General features: G+C 36.6%; 2 protein-coding genes across 11 annotated transcripts in view; one reads left to right on the plus strand and one right to left on the minus strand.

Moving 5' to 3' along the window:
• Positions 1-9,748, minus strand: part of LOC144969085 (phospholipase ABHD3-like) — a 25,559-nt gene extending 15,811 nt beyond the window's left edge. Inside the window, exons 1-7 of one of the 10 annotated variants that reach the window (XM_078908113.1) lie at positions 9,562-9,748; positions 8,608-8,859; positions 6,824-6,987; positions 4,544-4,662; positions 4,275-4,335; positions 3,606-3,651; positions 975-1,087 (exon numbers count right to left, since the gene is read on the minus strand). In XM_078908113.1, the coding sequence (XP_078764239.1) occupies positions 975-1,087; positions 3,606-3,651; positions 4,275-4,335; positions 4,544-4,662; positions 6,824-6,987; positions 8,608-8,736 (632 nt within the window). In that variant the 5' untranslated portion in view covers positions 8,737-8,859; positions 9,562-9,748. Of the gene's footprint in view, positions 1-974; positions 1,088-3,605; positions 3,652-4,274; positions 4,336-4,543; positions 4,663-6,823; positions 6,988-8,607; positions 8,860-9,231 lie in introns of all 10 variants that reach the window. The other 9 variants (XM_078908119.1, XM_078908116.1, XM_078908122.1 and 6 more) reach the window with 9 other exon arrangements.
• LOC144969086 (mitochondrial import inner membrane translocase subunit Tim22-like) lies at positions 9,693-15,819 on the plus strand. Its single transcript, XM_078908124.1, has 4 exons — positions 9,693-10,055; positions 11,291-11,475; positions 13,633-13,705; positions 14,467-15,819. Exons 1-4 carry the CDS (start codon positions 9,800-9,802, stop codon positions 14,544-14,546), a joined length of 594 nt encoding a protein of 197 aa, XP_078764250.1. The 5' UTR covers positions 9,693-9,799; the 3' UTR covers positions 14,547-15,819.
• Positions 15,820-16,849: the final 1,030 nt, after the last annotated feature.

Raw genomic sequence — 16,849 nt, forward strand, 5'->3', positions numbered from 1 at the left:
CCAGAAGACAATAGAGAATAAAAAATTTTTTACACTTCATATCTTGTTGTTACCAACATAAGTGCCAAAATTACTTCGCGATGGTGGTGAACGAATCGGCGATCTCAAGAAGTGGGTGAGAGAGGGATCTAGAAATGACTTTGGGTTTGAAACGAATATTTTTGTGTTCGTGGATAGCTCACACGGTAGAGCCACGCTCTCACCTGCCAGGCGGAGTTGTCGTACCAATAAGGTCGCAGGTTCGAACCCCACCACCGCCGGGGAAAAAAATTTTTATTCTCTATTGTCTTCTGGCACTTTTCTACTCACTTCATATCTTGAAAGAACTTTAAACAGACTTAGAGATTACAGCTCTAAATAAAAACTAAAGATATAATTTTTATTTTCTTAGTGTTTCTGGCCATAAGGCCCATAGAGCCAGAGTTGTTATGCCAATTTTGTAGTTTTAAAATGAAAGTCATCCAATTTTTTGCCATATCTACAGAACTAAAGCAGCTCCAATTCAATAAAAGCGAGAAGCCTACAGCAAGGCTGGAAACTGTGCTTTAGCTGACGTACGTGGAATGCCTTATCCATTTGGCCATCTTGTCCACTACATTTCTGCTAGTTCTTTCTCATTTATCTTCTCAACCATTGCTTAGCTTGGTGTAAGAAAAAGGCTTGTAAAGTGATCGACTAATCGCAATAGGGGAAGACCACTGGAAACTTGGTGGATAGAGAAATGACATCCTTCGGTTGGACCTGGGGTGAGGTCCAGAAGCTGACAGAAGACACTGGCACTCCTTACTGTCGACCTTGTGTGTTTATGAAACATTGAACAGGAGTAAGTAAGTAAGTAAAGTGATCAATTCTGATTGAAATGAATCGAAGGATGTTTGACCCCAAATAAATAAAAATGGTGGAAGTCCCATATGTCAAATGGACCCATAAGAATGAAATAAATAAATATAATAATCTGTATTACAATTACTCACCCTCCGAGTGATACACCAGTGGCCATGAGTGGGGCTTGTGGAAACCGATTCTTAATGTGATCTATCACAAATTCTGTGTCTTCCACATTGGCGGCACAATATGTACGAGGTGTCTGGGGAAATGGGAATTAAACAATGACAAGGTGTCTGGGGAGATGGGAATTAAACAATGACAAGGTGTCTGGGGAGATGGGAATTAAACAATGACAAGGTGTCTGGGGAAATGGGAATTAAACAATGACAAGGTGTCTGGGGAGATGGGAATTAAACAATGACAAGGTGTCTGGGGAAATGGGAATTAAACAATGACAAGGTGTCTGGGGAGATGGGAATTAAACAATGACAAGGTGTCTGGGGAAATGGGAATTAAACAATGACAAGGTGTCTGGGGAAATGGGAATTAAACAATGACAAGGTGTCTGGGGAAATGGGAATTAAACAATGACAAGGTGTCTGGGGAAATGGGAATTAAACAATGACAAGGTGTCTGGGGAGATGGGAATTAAACAATGACAAGGTGTCTGGGGAGATGGGAATTAAACAATGACAAGGTGTCTGGGGAAACGGGAATTAAAAAATGACAAGGTGTCTGGGGAGATGGGAATTAAACAATGACAAGGTGTCTGGGGAAATGGGAATTAAACAATGACAAGGTGTCTGGGGAAATGGGAATTAAACAATGACAAGGTGTCTGGGGAAATGGGAATTAAACAATGACAAGGTGTCTGGGGAAGATGGGAATTAAACAATGACAAGGTGTCTGGGGAGATGGGAATTAAACAATGACAAGGTGTCTGGGGAACGGAATTAAACAATGACAAGGTGTCTGGGGAAATGGGAATTAAACAATGACAAGGTGTCTGGGGAAATGGGAATTAAACAATGACAAGGTGTCTGGGGAAATGGGAATTAAACAATGACAAGGTGTCTGGGGAGATGGGAATTAAACAATGACAAGGTGTCTGGGGAAACGGGAATTAAACAATGACAAGGTGTCTGGGGAGATGGGAATTAAACAATGACAAGGTGTCTGGGGAAATGGGAATTAAACAATGACAAGGTGTCTGGGGAAATGGGAATTAAACAATGACAAGGTGTCTGGGGAAATGGGAATTAAACAATGACAAGGTGTCTGGGAGATGGGAATTAAACAATGACAAGGTGTCTGGGGAAACGGGAATTAAACAATGACAAGGTGTCTGGGGAGATGGGAATTAAACAATGACAAGGTGTCTGGGGAAATGGGAATTAAACAATGACAAGGTGTCTGGGGAAATGGGAATTAAACAATGACAAGGTGTCTGGGGAGATGGGAATTAAACAATGACAAGGTGTCTGGGGAAACGGGAATTAAACAATGACAAGGTGTCTGGGGAAATGGGAATTAAACAATGACAAGGTGTCTGGGGAAATGGGAATTAAACAATGACAAGGTGTCTGGGGAAACGGAAATTAAACAATGACAAGGTGTCTGGGGAAATGGGAATTAAACAATGACAATTTTAAAAGAAATGAAAGTTGTATATTTTTTAACAATTTGTTTTTCAAATGATACTCAAGAATTCAGGAGGTAGAAGTGCCAAAATGAGCCAATAAGATGGAGAAAAAATAAATTGAGTGAATGTGACTCATATAAAAGGGAACAAAACAAAAAGAACTTTTCAGCCTTTGGCCTTCCTCGGGGGACAGACAATAAAGCAGATATGACAAGAGAGAAAAAAAATGTTACATTTACGTAACGAAGCTAAATTATGACGGGGGAAAAAAAGAGGGGGTGGGGTGTGAGGGGGAGGAGAGCCCAAGAAAGAGCAAGGTGTGTGTGTGTGCAAGGGAAGGAAAGAGAGAGAGAGAGAGAGAGAGAGAGAGAGAGAGAGAAAGAGAGAAATGGGGGTGGGGTGGGGGGGGGGGGGTGGGAAGACTGGCATCAACCAACTTAAATTTAATCATCGAGAACAGCTGTGCATCAGCCTTCTATTTTGTTTACAATTCATCTCCTTGTCTCTCTACCCCATCCCCACCTCTCTCTCTCTCTCCCTCCCCCCCCCCCCCCTCTCTCTCTCTCTCTCTCTCTCTCTCTCTCTCTCTCTCTCTCATACACACAACTTGCTCTTTCTAGGCCTCTTCCCTCCTACTTTTACTCCCCTCCTTTTTTTTGGATCTGAATTTAACTTTAAAAATAAACAAATTCTCTCTCGCCTTTTTCTGCATGTTCTGTGTGTGGCCCGAAGAAGGCCAAATGCCAAAACGTCGTTTAGTTTGTATTGTTCCCTTTTATACGAGAGACATTCAATCACTTCATTTTTCTCTCAAAAAAATTAAACCAACGTTTTTATGGCGTTCAATAATTTTTAAAAAGATTATTGAATATTCTCTAGCATTACTGACAAGAAATATGTTACACATTACATACTTACTCATGAACTGGATTCACACTGGCTGCGCTAACTTTCAGTCTTCATTAATAATAACCATAAACAAACAAAGAAAACGACAACAAATGAAAAAACAAAAATAAATAAATAAACAAACAAATACCATTTATATAGTGGCCACCAATCATTTACCTTCCCCTATTTAAACACATCACGTATTATATTATGAACTATCTGGGCATAATGACAAAGGACCTACCTTCAGTGAGCTATTTCCAAGACCTCGGTTAATGAACACAACACATCTTTAAAAAAGAAATTTATTATAATAAATATGTAAATAAACAAAGCAATAAAAATATATATTAACAAATGAATAAATAAATAAATAAATTTATTTACTAATTAATAAGTTGTAAAATTTAAATTTCATCACAAAAAAATTATTATGTAATGTAATGCATGTGGCAACCCTGCAAGCAGGTTTCAGTTTGGGATTGTCGTAAAAGTCGATATTCATCAGAGTTTCAATCTAAGAATAAAAATATAATCAAGATTTGGATCATTATATGTTGTTTTCATAAATTCTCAATCACCAATTCACATGCTACAAGTTATGATAATTATAAATAGCAATCATATATATTTGATATCACACCAAGCTAATCATGAAAAACTTTGCAATGTTATGTTCAGTTTAACATTGTGAGAAGTGCGAAATTGTAAACAAGAAAATCAAAAAGCAATTTTAAAAAATACAGAAATAAACATTTCAATACTGTTTGAAATTAAGGCTTTCAAAATATAGTATGCTGTATGCCCATTGTTATCATCATCGTCGTCTTCATCATCATCATTGGTGTCATTGTCTCCACCATCCTTATCATCATTCTAGTACATAATCTATTATAGTTTACAAATATTTTACCGGTAGCCCATGTCGGAGGCATCCTTGACCATGTTCACCATGTAATTCTCTTGACTGTTACCTGTAAATACGATCAGTTAAAAGTTAACACTAACATCATCCATTTGTAAATATTCAAAAACATGACAAATGTTGAAACGAGTAAAATAAACAATTCCTGTCTTTATTAAAGACAAATATAACTTCGAAAATACAATGTTTCTATGTTTTGAGTTTTGCATTCATTAATATGAGCAGAGTACAAGATTGACAATGATTAATCCAATAACCTGTTAATCCAGGCAACAGGAGAATGGTGGGCCTGTTTTCTTTGGGAAAAGTGCTTGACTCATCATTATAGGACCAATCCAGCTGTATCTCACCTCCGTCTGGGGTTCTGATGAATTCACTGAAAATCAAAACAAACAAAATGAAAGGAATTGAATTCTAGAATTCGTGTTTCAAAATTTAAATTTTCAATACAAAGCAAAATGAAAAATTCCCCAAAACTTGAGCTTTTATATAGAACAATATATGCTCAAAATATGCTCAAAGCTTCACACAAGAGGTCCCAAGCTGTAGTAACACATCACATGTAAGGTGAGACATGACGCTTGTAAGCTGATGTCAGCAGGTAATTATTTTACACTTGAGTACAATGAGAGAGAGAGAGAGAGAGAGAGAGAGAGAGAGAGAGAGAGAGAGAGAGAGAGAGAGAGAGAGAGAGAGAGAGAATAGAGAGCTTTTTCCAAAGACTCGTCTCTGCATTGCACACTACAAAACAAAAACCAGAAAAGTGAGTGGAGCAGGCACTTATGTTGGTAACAACAAGATATGAAGTGAATAGAAAAGTGCCAGAAGACAATAGAGAATAAAAATTTTTCGCGGCGGTGGTGGGGTTTGAACCTGCGACCTTATTGGTACGACAACTCCGCCTGGCAGGTGAGAGTGTGGCTCTACCGTGTGAGCTATCCACGAACACAAAAATATTCGTTTCAAACTCAAAGTCATTACTAGATCCCTCTCTCACCCACTTCTTGAGACCGCCGATTCGTTCGTACACCACCATCGCGAATAATTTTGACCAGCAGTTAAGCTTAAGCCAATATTCTCAACACAAACATATAACATAGAAACGATTGAGACATTGAGTATGCTCCGGTGTATGGGGTGAATTTTTAATTCAGAAAAGTGAGTGGAGCAGGCACTTATGTTGGTAACAACAAGATATGAAGTGAATAGAAAAGTGCCAGAAGACAATAGAGAATAAAAAAAAAAAATTTTATTCTCTATTGTCTTCTGGCACTTTTCTATTCACTTCATATCTTGTTGTTACCAACATAAGTGCCTGCTCCACTCACTTTTCTGAATTAAAAATTCACCCCATACACCGGAGCATACTCAATGTCTCAATCGTTTCTATGTTATATGTTGTGTTGAGAATATTGGCTTAAGCTTAACTGCTGGTCAAAATTATTCGCGATGGTGGTGTACGAACGAATCGGCGGTCTCAAGAAGTGGGTGAGAGAGGGATCTAGTAATGACTTTGAGTTTGAAACGAATATTTTTGTGTTCGTGGATAGCTCACACGGTAGAGCCACACTCTCACCTGCCAGGCGGAGTTGTCGTACCAATAAGGTCGCAGGTTCAAACCCCACCACCGCCGCGAAAAATTTTTATTCTCTATTGTCTTCTGGCACTTTTCTATTCACTTCATATCTTGTTGAAAACAAAAACCAGATGCCTAAGTATTCCGATTGAGTCGAGTGTTATACTAACAAGACAACAACGTCCCTCAGAGCCATAAACCCATGGATCCTGTGATCTTTCCAGCTTTTGTAACACATTTAATGGACAGTAATGTAAAGCCACAACTCTTGGTAATAATGTTAACCCAGTGATTTCAAGCAGTTTTCATTACTAAAATTATAGCTGGAAAACTTCACTGTTCCCTGGCATAAAAAAAAAAAAAATCTTTATATACCATACCTTGGAAATCATTTCATTATTAACATACTTTAAATTAAGTTTATTGAGAGCTACTGAATCACACAAACAATCATCTATTTTGAACCTATGCTATATCATCAGTCTCCATAGCCAAGTTTGTTTAGATTAATTGGAATTAATTCATAATTTAATTTGCAAAAATGCAAAAGGAGCATATTAAATCATTACAATAACTGCATTTTTTCACTGACTGTCTTAATCAGTTCATAAGACAACGGTTGAAAAAAACCCAGCAAAGTTTGAAACTGAAAGTTGCGGTGCTTTTTAGATTCACAATTAGTTTCGTTTCCAATATGCTTCATTATGTCTTTAACATGATTATGAGCAATTTCCAGTTATGCAGGGACAATTTGCAGTTTCCTGGATTTTAAAACAACGTGTACACAACTTATAAAACCTGAAAACCCAGATCAATAACAATCCTTTTTTTTTTCCTTACTTTTTAGTGTGTGGACAAAAACAAAAACAATACCAAAAAAAAAAGAAACAGGAAAAAACAAATAGGCTTTAACCGCTTACACTAAATGACCCTTCTCAAGAAAATATTTTAAAGACAATACCTTTTGTAGTCAACGTGTACAGATGATTGTAGTATTGCTCTAAAGACGGTTTGGAACCTCGATTCAAAACACCACCATGTTGGCCAAAACTTTTCCTTGGATATAGGTAAATGCTGATCGAGGAAACGACGAAAGGAAGCACCTCTGCAAGCAATGATTGGTCTCTGAAATCATCACAAAATTAAGTCAAATTATAAAATATATATCTAGTGAAAAATAGAATTTTAAATCTATAAAATAAAATTTCTTCCCGTTTTCTTGCAAAAATTCAAACATGAAATTTATTTAAAAAAACAAAGTATCTTTTTTAATTTCAAATATTTACTCTAATAGTGAAACAAAAGTATGAGTGAGGATGTAGATGTATAAATCAAAACATACATTTGAACCTAGTTTAAAATTATAGGCCTGTATCTCTAACTTCAGTCATTTGCAAGATATTAGAACACATTATATTCTATTCTATCATGGAACACTACAACATACTAGTCGACCACCAGCATGGTTTTAGGAAAAAACGGTTGTGCGATACACAATGAATCAATACAGTAGAAGAAATTGCAAGATCAACAGACAACAAAAAACAAATTGATCTCCTGGTACTAGACTTCACTAAAGCATTAGGCACTGTACCACACAAACAATTACTATTATAGCTCGAGTAAAGTGGAATTTGGAATATTGGGGGTAATGAAACATATCAGCCAGTGAATATGGAACAACAACTGCAAAATCATCTACTTTGGTTCAAGGACTGGCTTTGCAATCGAACACAACAAGTTGTCATTGATGGAAACTCAAGCAAAAAATATAATGTCTTATCAGGAGTACCGCAAGGAACAGTACTTGGGCCTTTACGCTTCTTGATACTTAAAAATGACCTTGGAAACGAATTATCTCCACAAACAAAGCTTAAACTGTTTGCAGACAATAGCCTTCTTCTCAGAACAATAGATAGTAGCGCAGATGCACATGAACTCTTGAAAGATCTTGATTCCCTCCAGACGTGGTCAGATACATGGCACATGAAGTTCCATCCATCAAAATGATATGTCATGTCAATATCAAACAAGAAAGAGCGTTATACTCACACTTACAACTCCTTTGTTTATACTTTTTTTTGTGGGAGAAAGTGGGGGGGGGGGGGGGGGGGGGAGGAGGAGGAGTTGAGACTTCTTGAAAAAAAATATGAAATGAATATTTCATTCACTGATTTTAGTCTGACATGGCAATAGTGTTTATCCTCTCATCTATTGCCCCCTTCATATGACTAGAGAGGGTTATGTCGAAGATAATATTTTTATGGTTTATGCCGCAAGCACCTCCACTTCCTGCTGTACAGGCACATTTCACAACCACTGGACCCCGCCTTGTGACCCCACCCCAACCTTAAATTGGACAGCTAGCGTTTGAGACTTTGTTTTTGTGGATCACTGTTGGATTGAGATGGATGATTTCAAAATTGAGAGTTTGGATTATGGAAGCTTTATCATCCTGTTCCGAAATTAATTAAAATTATTAAGAATAACATATTTCTGGACCATGGAGAGGCACGACTTTATACTACTGAATGTACAATGGTCAAGACTAAAAGATAATTGTTGAAGACAGTGCCATAAAAAAGCAAAGAATTTGAGTCTACCCCCAAAGGATTGGACCATTACTTGATCATTTAGATATCTTCGTTTTTAGTGGTATCTATCGTGATGAATGTGGCTCTCTCTGTTTCATTACATAGGCTCACAATTTAATATGTACCAATATATAAATAAATTTCAACTTACCTTGACAACATAAAGTAGGTAGTAGGCTGAATAAAGACCACATAAACACAATGCCACAACAGGCGACTGTTGAACTGTCCCCATTAGTTTATGAAAGAAACTAATATCCTCTGATGTAGGAGCATCCATGTCCAGTTTTTAGATGTTTTAAAGGATAATTCAAATGAAGACTAGAAAAAGTCTCATAAAATACAGGTAATTAAGTTACAGGAAATTTTATCGGTAATATATATGAATATCTTTCAAACTGTCCTGTTCATTTAAATAAAATCAGCAGGACCGGAGATGATATAGAATGAATTGTGACTTTGACCTCAAAACTATGATATGGCAATTTAGCACTAAGCTTAATACACAACTATATTATATATCTGCATTGACATAGTCTGGCGCTGTTATCACACGTGATATACGAATTTGATAAAGGCGTTATCACCACTGACATGAACATTTTATAAAGCAGTACTTGGAGTGTGTATATAGCAGGATAAGGAAGTTATATCATTGAGAGAGAGAGAGAGAGAGAGAGAGAGAGAGAGAGAGAGAGAGAGAGAGAGAGAACAACTAAACAAAACAAAAAGCATAACTACGAAAATACGTTAGAAATACTATAATATTAACAACTTGTGTCGCACTGGATGTGGCTTAGGCTTAGGAAAGCAGTAAATCAGTAAAGCAACTTGCAACGAACGTTTCAGGACAGACCACATTATCTTTTTTTTACTGAGTTGCTTGCTGGGAGTGGGTTTAGAAAGTGTCATGAACTGTATCACTTTCCAGTCCGTGTCATCATGACGTCATCATTATCTTGCAAAAATGTACATGGTATTCTAAGAATAAGAATGATAACAGTAACAAGTGCAGTAGCAGTAGCAGGGACGGGGAGTGGGAGGGGGAATACTTTTCTTCATGTTCATTCATCATTCCCCTGCTTTTCGAGACAGCTACTCTTACGTGAATATGGTGACGTATGAAAATCCTTCCTTTGTCTATCACAGAAACCCTTTTGCTTATATTACTTTCTGCCAGTTGAAGGCTTATGATGAACATGGATTAACTGATGTGGATGACTCTGTAATTGGTGACTGTTAGTAACTTCTGTTGTTATTCGATAAGCAAGGTCAGAGTTCAACCGGTGATTATTCCATTTTTTAATTCTGGAGTAGGTTCCCTTTAGTTCATAAAATGCAAAATGGCTGCGCCCATGAATGACTCACAGAGTCCAACCTCACCAATCAATCCAGGGCTTCCAAAAGACTTATCCCCGTCTGATCTACAAAGTTTTAGTCTGATTATTGACCACGTAATAGGAAACAAAAAACAGAGAAAAGAAAATGTCGTGGTTCCTACAGGCGGCATACCTGCACAACAGTTTACCAGAGAAGAAATCCTCATTCGAAGTTTCTTTGACAGTTGTATTTTCAAGTCAGGGGCAAGCTGTGTGATAGGTATGATAGGTCAAGCACGATATAAATCGTATCAAGTATGCGCTTTCAAGATAACGATGGTATTGCCGTTGAATTTGCCATAAGCGTATTTATGATTGTGTTGAACGTGCAAGAGTGACCTGTACTTTGTGAGTGTGTGTCCATTGACCTTGGGAGACTGTCAATCAGAGAAGAGTAGTAAGAGTGAGTGAAGTGCCACAAGCCACTCGAAATAGCCAACGATCTATTAAGACCGACGTGCACGTATTTGCAGATCTGATAACCGGAATTCATTATGGGCTCGTTTGTTGTAATGTAGATTATTTTGCGTTGGGTTGAGAGTATTTCTATTACAATTACAGTCAGTCAATTACAACAATGAAATGAACAATATAATTTGCGTTGTCAGACCTGCACATTTGTACGTCGATTTAGGCCATAGACAAGAGGTGCCTAAATGAGCCAATGAAATGGAGAGAAAGATAAAGTGAGTAAATGTGACTCATATATACACAAAACAAAAAACGTTTCGGCGGAGACAAACAACAAAACACAAATATGTAAGGTTACAAAATGTCGCATTTTGTCAAATGTGGAAATAATGTAAATGTATGGAGATGGTGTTGGATGTGGATGCAAGAAGAGGCGTAAGAGAAGGGGGGGGGGAGAAGGAGAGAGGATATGTTTGTGTTTGTGTGTGTGTGTGTATAGTAAAAGGTACTGCAAAGAAGTCCCCAGCACAGATTATGTAACACCACCAACACCTCTACCTTTTATGTCTTAATTTCTCTGAAAATAAATTCACTGTATAGTATACAAGGCTGTAGTACACATTCTTGCCTCACTCCTTTAGTGATGGTTAAGAAATTGGAAGTTTCATTGTCTACTTTTACGCAGGCGGACTGATGGCAGTATAATTTTTTAACAAGGCGAATAGCTTCATGTGTTTACTCTTGTGGAAGCTTTCCTTTTAATTTTCTCATGTGTCATATTTGCAAAAAGTGAAATGATAGCAATTTTGCATTTGCAGAAATTACCTTTCAGCTATGGTTTAATTTATTCAAAATATTTTTTTTCAGCTTTTATTTCCTTTGCTCACTAAATAACTTTTGTGCCTAAAGGCCCAATTGCAATTTTATTGAGATAAAGGCAATGGCACGAAATTAAAGCAATAAAAGGTTAAATTTGGTTAACGGCTCGCACTTCAGTATGATAGTTTGTTGCTTCCTAAATTCAAATTGTATTTGCATTCACAGGATTTGCCTTAGGAGGGGCTTTTGGTCTTTTCACAGCAGGTGTTGATCCCATGTCTACGATATCAACGGAGACTCCAACAACACGTATGGTATTACGTGAAATGAAGAATAGATCACTCTCTTATGGGAAAAACTTTGCTTTAGTCGGAGCAATGTTTGCAGGCTCAGAATGTATCATAGAATCGGTGAGTGATGACTAGAATGTTACTTTACGATGTCATTTGTCATCATTTACTTGTTCTCAGTGTTAATTGACCGTGAAATATTTGTTTACTCCACCTAAAACCATAACACTGCTGTGTTGCTGCATGTATTTGTACCATATTTGACTCTTTTCACTTTGATAGGGGGGTCCCCAAGTCTGGCCATTTTCCTAATTCTGTTTCAAATGGATGCACCAATCGAAATCACCCCCCCCCCCCCCCCCAAAAAAAAAAAAAAGGAATATTCTACCTCTAAATTACACCAAAATAATAGATCACATGCTCTCTTCTTCTTCTTTACAGCTAGCACTAGGTAATTTTTTAAAAACACAAATAAGGCAATGTGAAAAATGGATACAAAAATCGACAATCACCCTCAAGGCTCACGTTATCTCTGTCCAAAAATTTTGCACATGTGTCTAAAAGACTTACAAACTATGCAAAAATAAGAGATCACATGTTGTGTTTTATGCTGCCCCTTACTGTTCCCTTCTTTACAATGTCTTTATGATGTTGTGGCGAAAGCACAGGGTAATTTTTTATAATCATGGATAAGGGCAATGTGAATGCAATGTTGATATATTATTGTTATTGTCTTATATATTACATTTATTAAGTAATAGTATACACTTCACCTGTGGGCAAAAAATCATTTCCTGAAGAAAAAAAATGTAGCTGTCTGCAAATACTTTCCACTTGAGTCTTTAAGAATGAAAAACAAATAAATTGTTAAACATGCAAAGTTTATTGTAAATCCTCAGGAACAATAAAAATGTTTATTTTATTCAAATTTCAAAAGAAACTGCCATTCCCAACTTTAATTTTGAAAAAGACAAATAAATAAAATGTGCTGTATTATTCGTCTTTAATAGTCTATTTTACGGGCAGACTGGAATAATAATAATCCAGGAAGTGGCTACAGTGCATTGCAGCAAGGTGAGCTTGAGAGAGGTGACTTGGTCAAAGTCACACAGCACGGCAGTGGAAATTGAAATCATTACCTTCTGGTACAAAGCAAAAACTATAGAACCGTTTATTTCAAATGATTTCTGTGTTATGGCCCTTTTCAATAAAGCGACTTTGACTGTTTATCTGCAGATCAGTTTGAGAGATCCTGAGTCCTGAACATTTAAAACTGAAATGCATACAGATCTTGTGCACATCAATGACATGTCTCAATTTTAAAAAATTGTTGATGAGCCTCAAATGATTGCCAACAGAAAGATTTCAAACATGCAATTATGAGATTATGTAACTATTAATTGACATTTCTCTTTGCTATTGTCAATTTCAGTTGTTAAAAAAAAAATTTCACACTATTTCACTTTTGGACATCAATTGTCTCAACGAGTGGGACTTCCATCCCATGTTAAATCAGATTCTGATTTTTTGTCTTCTGGTCACTCTGTTTACCTATTACTGATTTGGTTTCCGGGTTTAATATTAGATCTGGCACAGAATAATCTGTGAAATACCACATAGCTTTGTTTACAGACAAAACAGAATGGAATGAACCGGATGGCTCCACATTTATTTTTTTAAATACAGACCTGACTTATCAAGGAATATGTGTCTGTCATTAAGTAAGTGTATACGGATGAATATTGTCAGCCAGGATCTCTATGACATGAGGGCAGTTGAAACATGTTTGAGATATTTGTGCTCCACTGTTATTTTTTAATGGGAATTGGATTCAGTAGTCTGATGTCACGCAGCCCGGCAATGGCGGCCATCTTGGTTCTAAACAAAGAAAATCATTACTTTTTATTCTTCATGCTGGCTAGAACTTTTAATTCCCTTTTCATATGCCTTTTGATCAAAATGTGTAAAAGTCAAAACATGATCAAATTTTTGTGTTTTTTTTTTTCCTCTGGAAACGTTTATATTCCCGCCGGAGAAATATTTCATACGGGCGTCCGCCATTGTTCCGATAGTTTAGAGCCAGTGTTACTAAGTTACCATGTGTCATTAGGAAGGAAGTGACGTTACGACTGTTGAAGACTATTGTTTTTCTTTTTTTCCTTTTTGTTTTTTTTTAAATGCATAATCCACTCAAACTTATTTAAGAAGTAAACAACACTTCCACATTTAAAGGGTTAATCTTCAAAATCTATTATGTTTGTTGTGGTCTCATTTCAGTATCGAGGGAAGACAGAGCTTATCAATGGTACAATGGCTGGTGGATTTGTCGGAGGAGTTCTTGGTATTAGAGGTAAGGCTCGTCATCAGCTGCAGTATTATCTCTACGTAGCAGCACTAATACTCAAATAAGTGCATCTCGATTGAGAGACATTCAACTGGTAATGAGGTGAAAAAATCTAGCACAAAATGGTTTCCACAAGGTCCAACAATATTAGCTAACCAATCCCTGTTGGATGGCCAAAAAAGTTGGAAAGATAACTGATTAAGTGCTCAGATGTTAAAATTGTCTTTTTACATGTGATTCAAGTGCTATACCAACTGAGCTTTCAAGTCCCCCAAGTGTACAGTTTACTTTTAATCTCATTCCTTTACAAGTTTACCACTTGTTAATTTTGTTACGGTTTTATTTTTCTTTTAGAAAAGCCAGATTGCGTGAGGAAAACCTAAAGAGCTTTGAGTTTGAATGATAGAACTAACCTTTGAGTCTAACGTCAGATTTGTCATCATTTATGGATGAGAAAGTGCAGTGATTTCTTTCCATTTGGTTTATCCATCCCTAGATAATGAACATAAAGTTTTCAAGGACCTTTTGGCAAAAGCATTTTAGTTGTATAGTAGAGAGCTGAATAGACCAAAACCAGTGCAGGCAATCAACACAATTTAGGTATTTCTAATTTACATTGGCATCCATATATTAAAATTAGAAGCCCTCTTGCGGGGATTTGTTTTCTTGGGGGTGTCATGAATTCCATAAAAGATAAGATTTTTTTGTAATTAAGTTTTCTGTTATCATTCTCACCTCTCACTAATACTGATTTTCTTTAATTTTAGCTGGACTCAAAGCTGGTTTATTTGGAGCAGTTGGATTCGCCCTCTTTTCAACAGCCATAGACTACTACATGAGACACTGACAGCTCTTTTACTTATCACTTTTTATTTTTATAATTACCATCATTTTTTTATTCCCCAAACTAACTACTACATAAGTCAATTTACATCAAATAGTCCTTCAGAGCGGTTAGTCCCACGTCACTGGAGTTGTTTCAGTTTCTATAGCGTAAAACGGATAATAGGAATTGTTTGTTACCCTATAGGTATAACACGTCTTTCGCAAAGTACTTTCTGTCATATCTAACAGACCCAGTTACCCAATTACTGCTGGGTGGACACAGGGGTCGGAGAAAAAAATATTAAACTTCATCCAGGATCAAACTTGGTCCCTTTGCATGTGAAGCAAGTGCTCTTTCAAGTGAGCTATCAGGACCTCCTAATTTGCGTCAGTTTTTTAAAAACCAACCTTTTCTTCAATTTTCTGATAATATATAATATCTGTCATCTGCATTTTTTGCCAAATTGGGACCTAAAATTTGCCAAAATTTGCCAAAAAAAAACCCCAAAATTTGCCAAAAAGACCAAAATTTGCCAAAAAATTTGCCGAGGAGAACTAAGCATTTCAGTAAAAATTAACACGCGATACAGAAAAAAAATATATAAAAGACAATTTACTACATTTAAGGAGGCTACATTATGAATAGCGTTGTTACAAAGATTTTAAAGGATCATTATCCGTAGAGAGTAGCTTCCCTTGGTTTGGTCCCAGGCAAAGCTGCAACATTTCTCAAGTTTCGCACTTTTTTTTTCGTTATTTTGTTTTCGCTTCTTTTTTTTCTCAAAATTTGTCACACGATTTGCCAATTTTCCCAAAATTTGCGACGATTTGCCAGTTTTGGGAAATTTGCCAAAATTTGCGGATCGCCCTGATATTTGCGGCCGCAAAAAATGCAGATGACAGATATAACTCCACCTCGTTTGTATAATGAACTCCTTGGGGCTATGACAATTAGTTCATTTTATAGATATACGGTTTTCTAGATGGAATGGAAAGAATGATAAAGGTGGGGAAAAAAACAGAACTTAAGAAATTCATCGAAAGATGAGTTGACGTGTTTTCAAATGTCCTAAGTTAGATCCCATGAAATGTTGATTTACTGGTTATTAAATTTTTTTATTTATTCTTTTCTTTTTTTTTTCTTTTTCTATTTGGTACATTTTGCAAGATCTAATGAGGAATGGATGGAACAGAAATATGTGTTAGTGCTAGAGTGATCCGTTTTGAAAGAGTAAGAGGTAGTTTGTTGTAAATATGTGTTAGTGCTAGAGTGATCCCTTTTGAAAGAGTAAGTAGTTGTTGTAATTTGTGGTTTTGGTTGTTATATGGATGGAACAGAATATGTGTTAGTGCTAGAGTGATCCCTTTTGAAAGAGTAAGAGGTAGTTTGTTGTAATTTGTGGTTTTGGGTTGTTACTATGGATGGAACAGAAATATGTGTTAGTGCTAGAGTGATCCCTTTTGAAAGAGTAAGAGGTAGTTTGTTGTAATTTGTGGTTTTGGCTTGTTACTATGGATGGACCAGAAATATGTGTTAGTGCTAGAGTGATCCCTTTTGAAAGAGTAAGAGGTAGTTTGTTGTAATTTGTGGTTTTGGCTTGTTACTATGGATGGAAAGAAATATGTGTTAGTGCTAGAGTGATCCCTTTTGAAAGAGTAAGAGGTAGTTTGTTGTAATTTGTGGTTTTGGGTTGTTACTATGGATGGAACAGAAATATGTGTTAGTGCTAGAGTGATCCCTTTTGAAAGAGTAAGAGGTAGTTTGTTGTAATTTGTGGTTTTGGGTTGTTACTATGGATGGACCAGAAGTATGTGTTAGTGCTAGAGTGATCCCTTTTGAAAGAGTAAGAGGTAGTTTGTTGTAATTTGTGGTTTTGGCTTGTTACTATGGATGGAACAGAAATATGTGTTAGTGCTAGAGTGATCCCTTTTGAAAGAGTAAGAGGTAGTTTGTTGTAATTTGTGGTTTTGGGTTGTTACTATGGATGGAACAGAAATATGTGTTAGTGCTAGAGTGATCCCTTTTGAAAGAGTAAGAGGTAGTTTGTTGTAATTTGTGGTTTTGGGTTGTTACTATGGATGGACAGAAAGTATGTGTTAGTGCTAGAGTGATCCCTTTTGAAAGAGTAAGAGGTAGTTTGTTGTAATTTGTGGTTTTGGCTTGTTACTATGGATGGAACAGAAATATGTGTTAGTGCTAGAGTGATCCCTTTTGAAAGAGTAAGAGGTAGTTTGTTGTAATTTGTGGTTTTGGGTTGTTACTATGGATGGAACAGAAATATGTGTTAGTGCTAGAGTGATCCCTTTTGAAAGAGTAAGAGGTAG

This window comes from Berghia stephanieae, chromosome 3 (genome assembly GCF_034508935.2).
Source record: "Berghia stephanieae isolate SIO BIC M18660-M18661 chromosome 3, UCSD_Bste_1.3, whole genome shotgun sequence".
Classification (NCBI taxonomy): domain Eukaryota; kingdom Metazoa; phylum Mollusca; class Gastropoda; order Nudibranchia; family Aeolidiidae; genus Berghia; species Berghia stephanieae.

Coding starts and splice junctions, on each gene's coding strand:
- LOC144969086 (XM_078908124.1), top strand. CDS start 9,800: ATGGCTGCGCCCATGAATGACTCACAGAGTCCAACCTCACCAATCAAT. Junction 10,056..11,290: donor AGGGGCAAGCTGTGTGATAG/GTATGATAGGTC, acceptor TTGCATTCACAG/GATTTGCCTTAGGAGGGGCT. Junction 13,706..14,466: donor AGGAGTTCTTGGTATTAGAG/GTAAGGCTCGTC, acceptor CTTTAATTTTAG/CTGGACTCAAAGCTGGTTTA.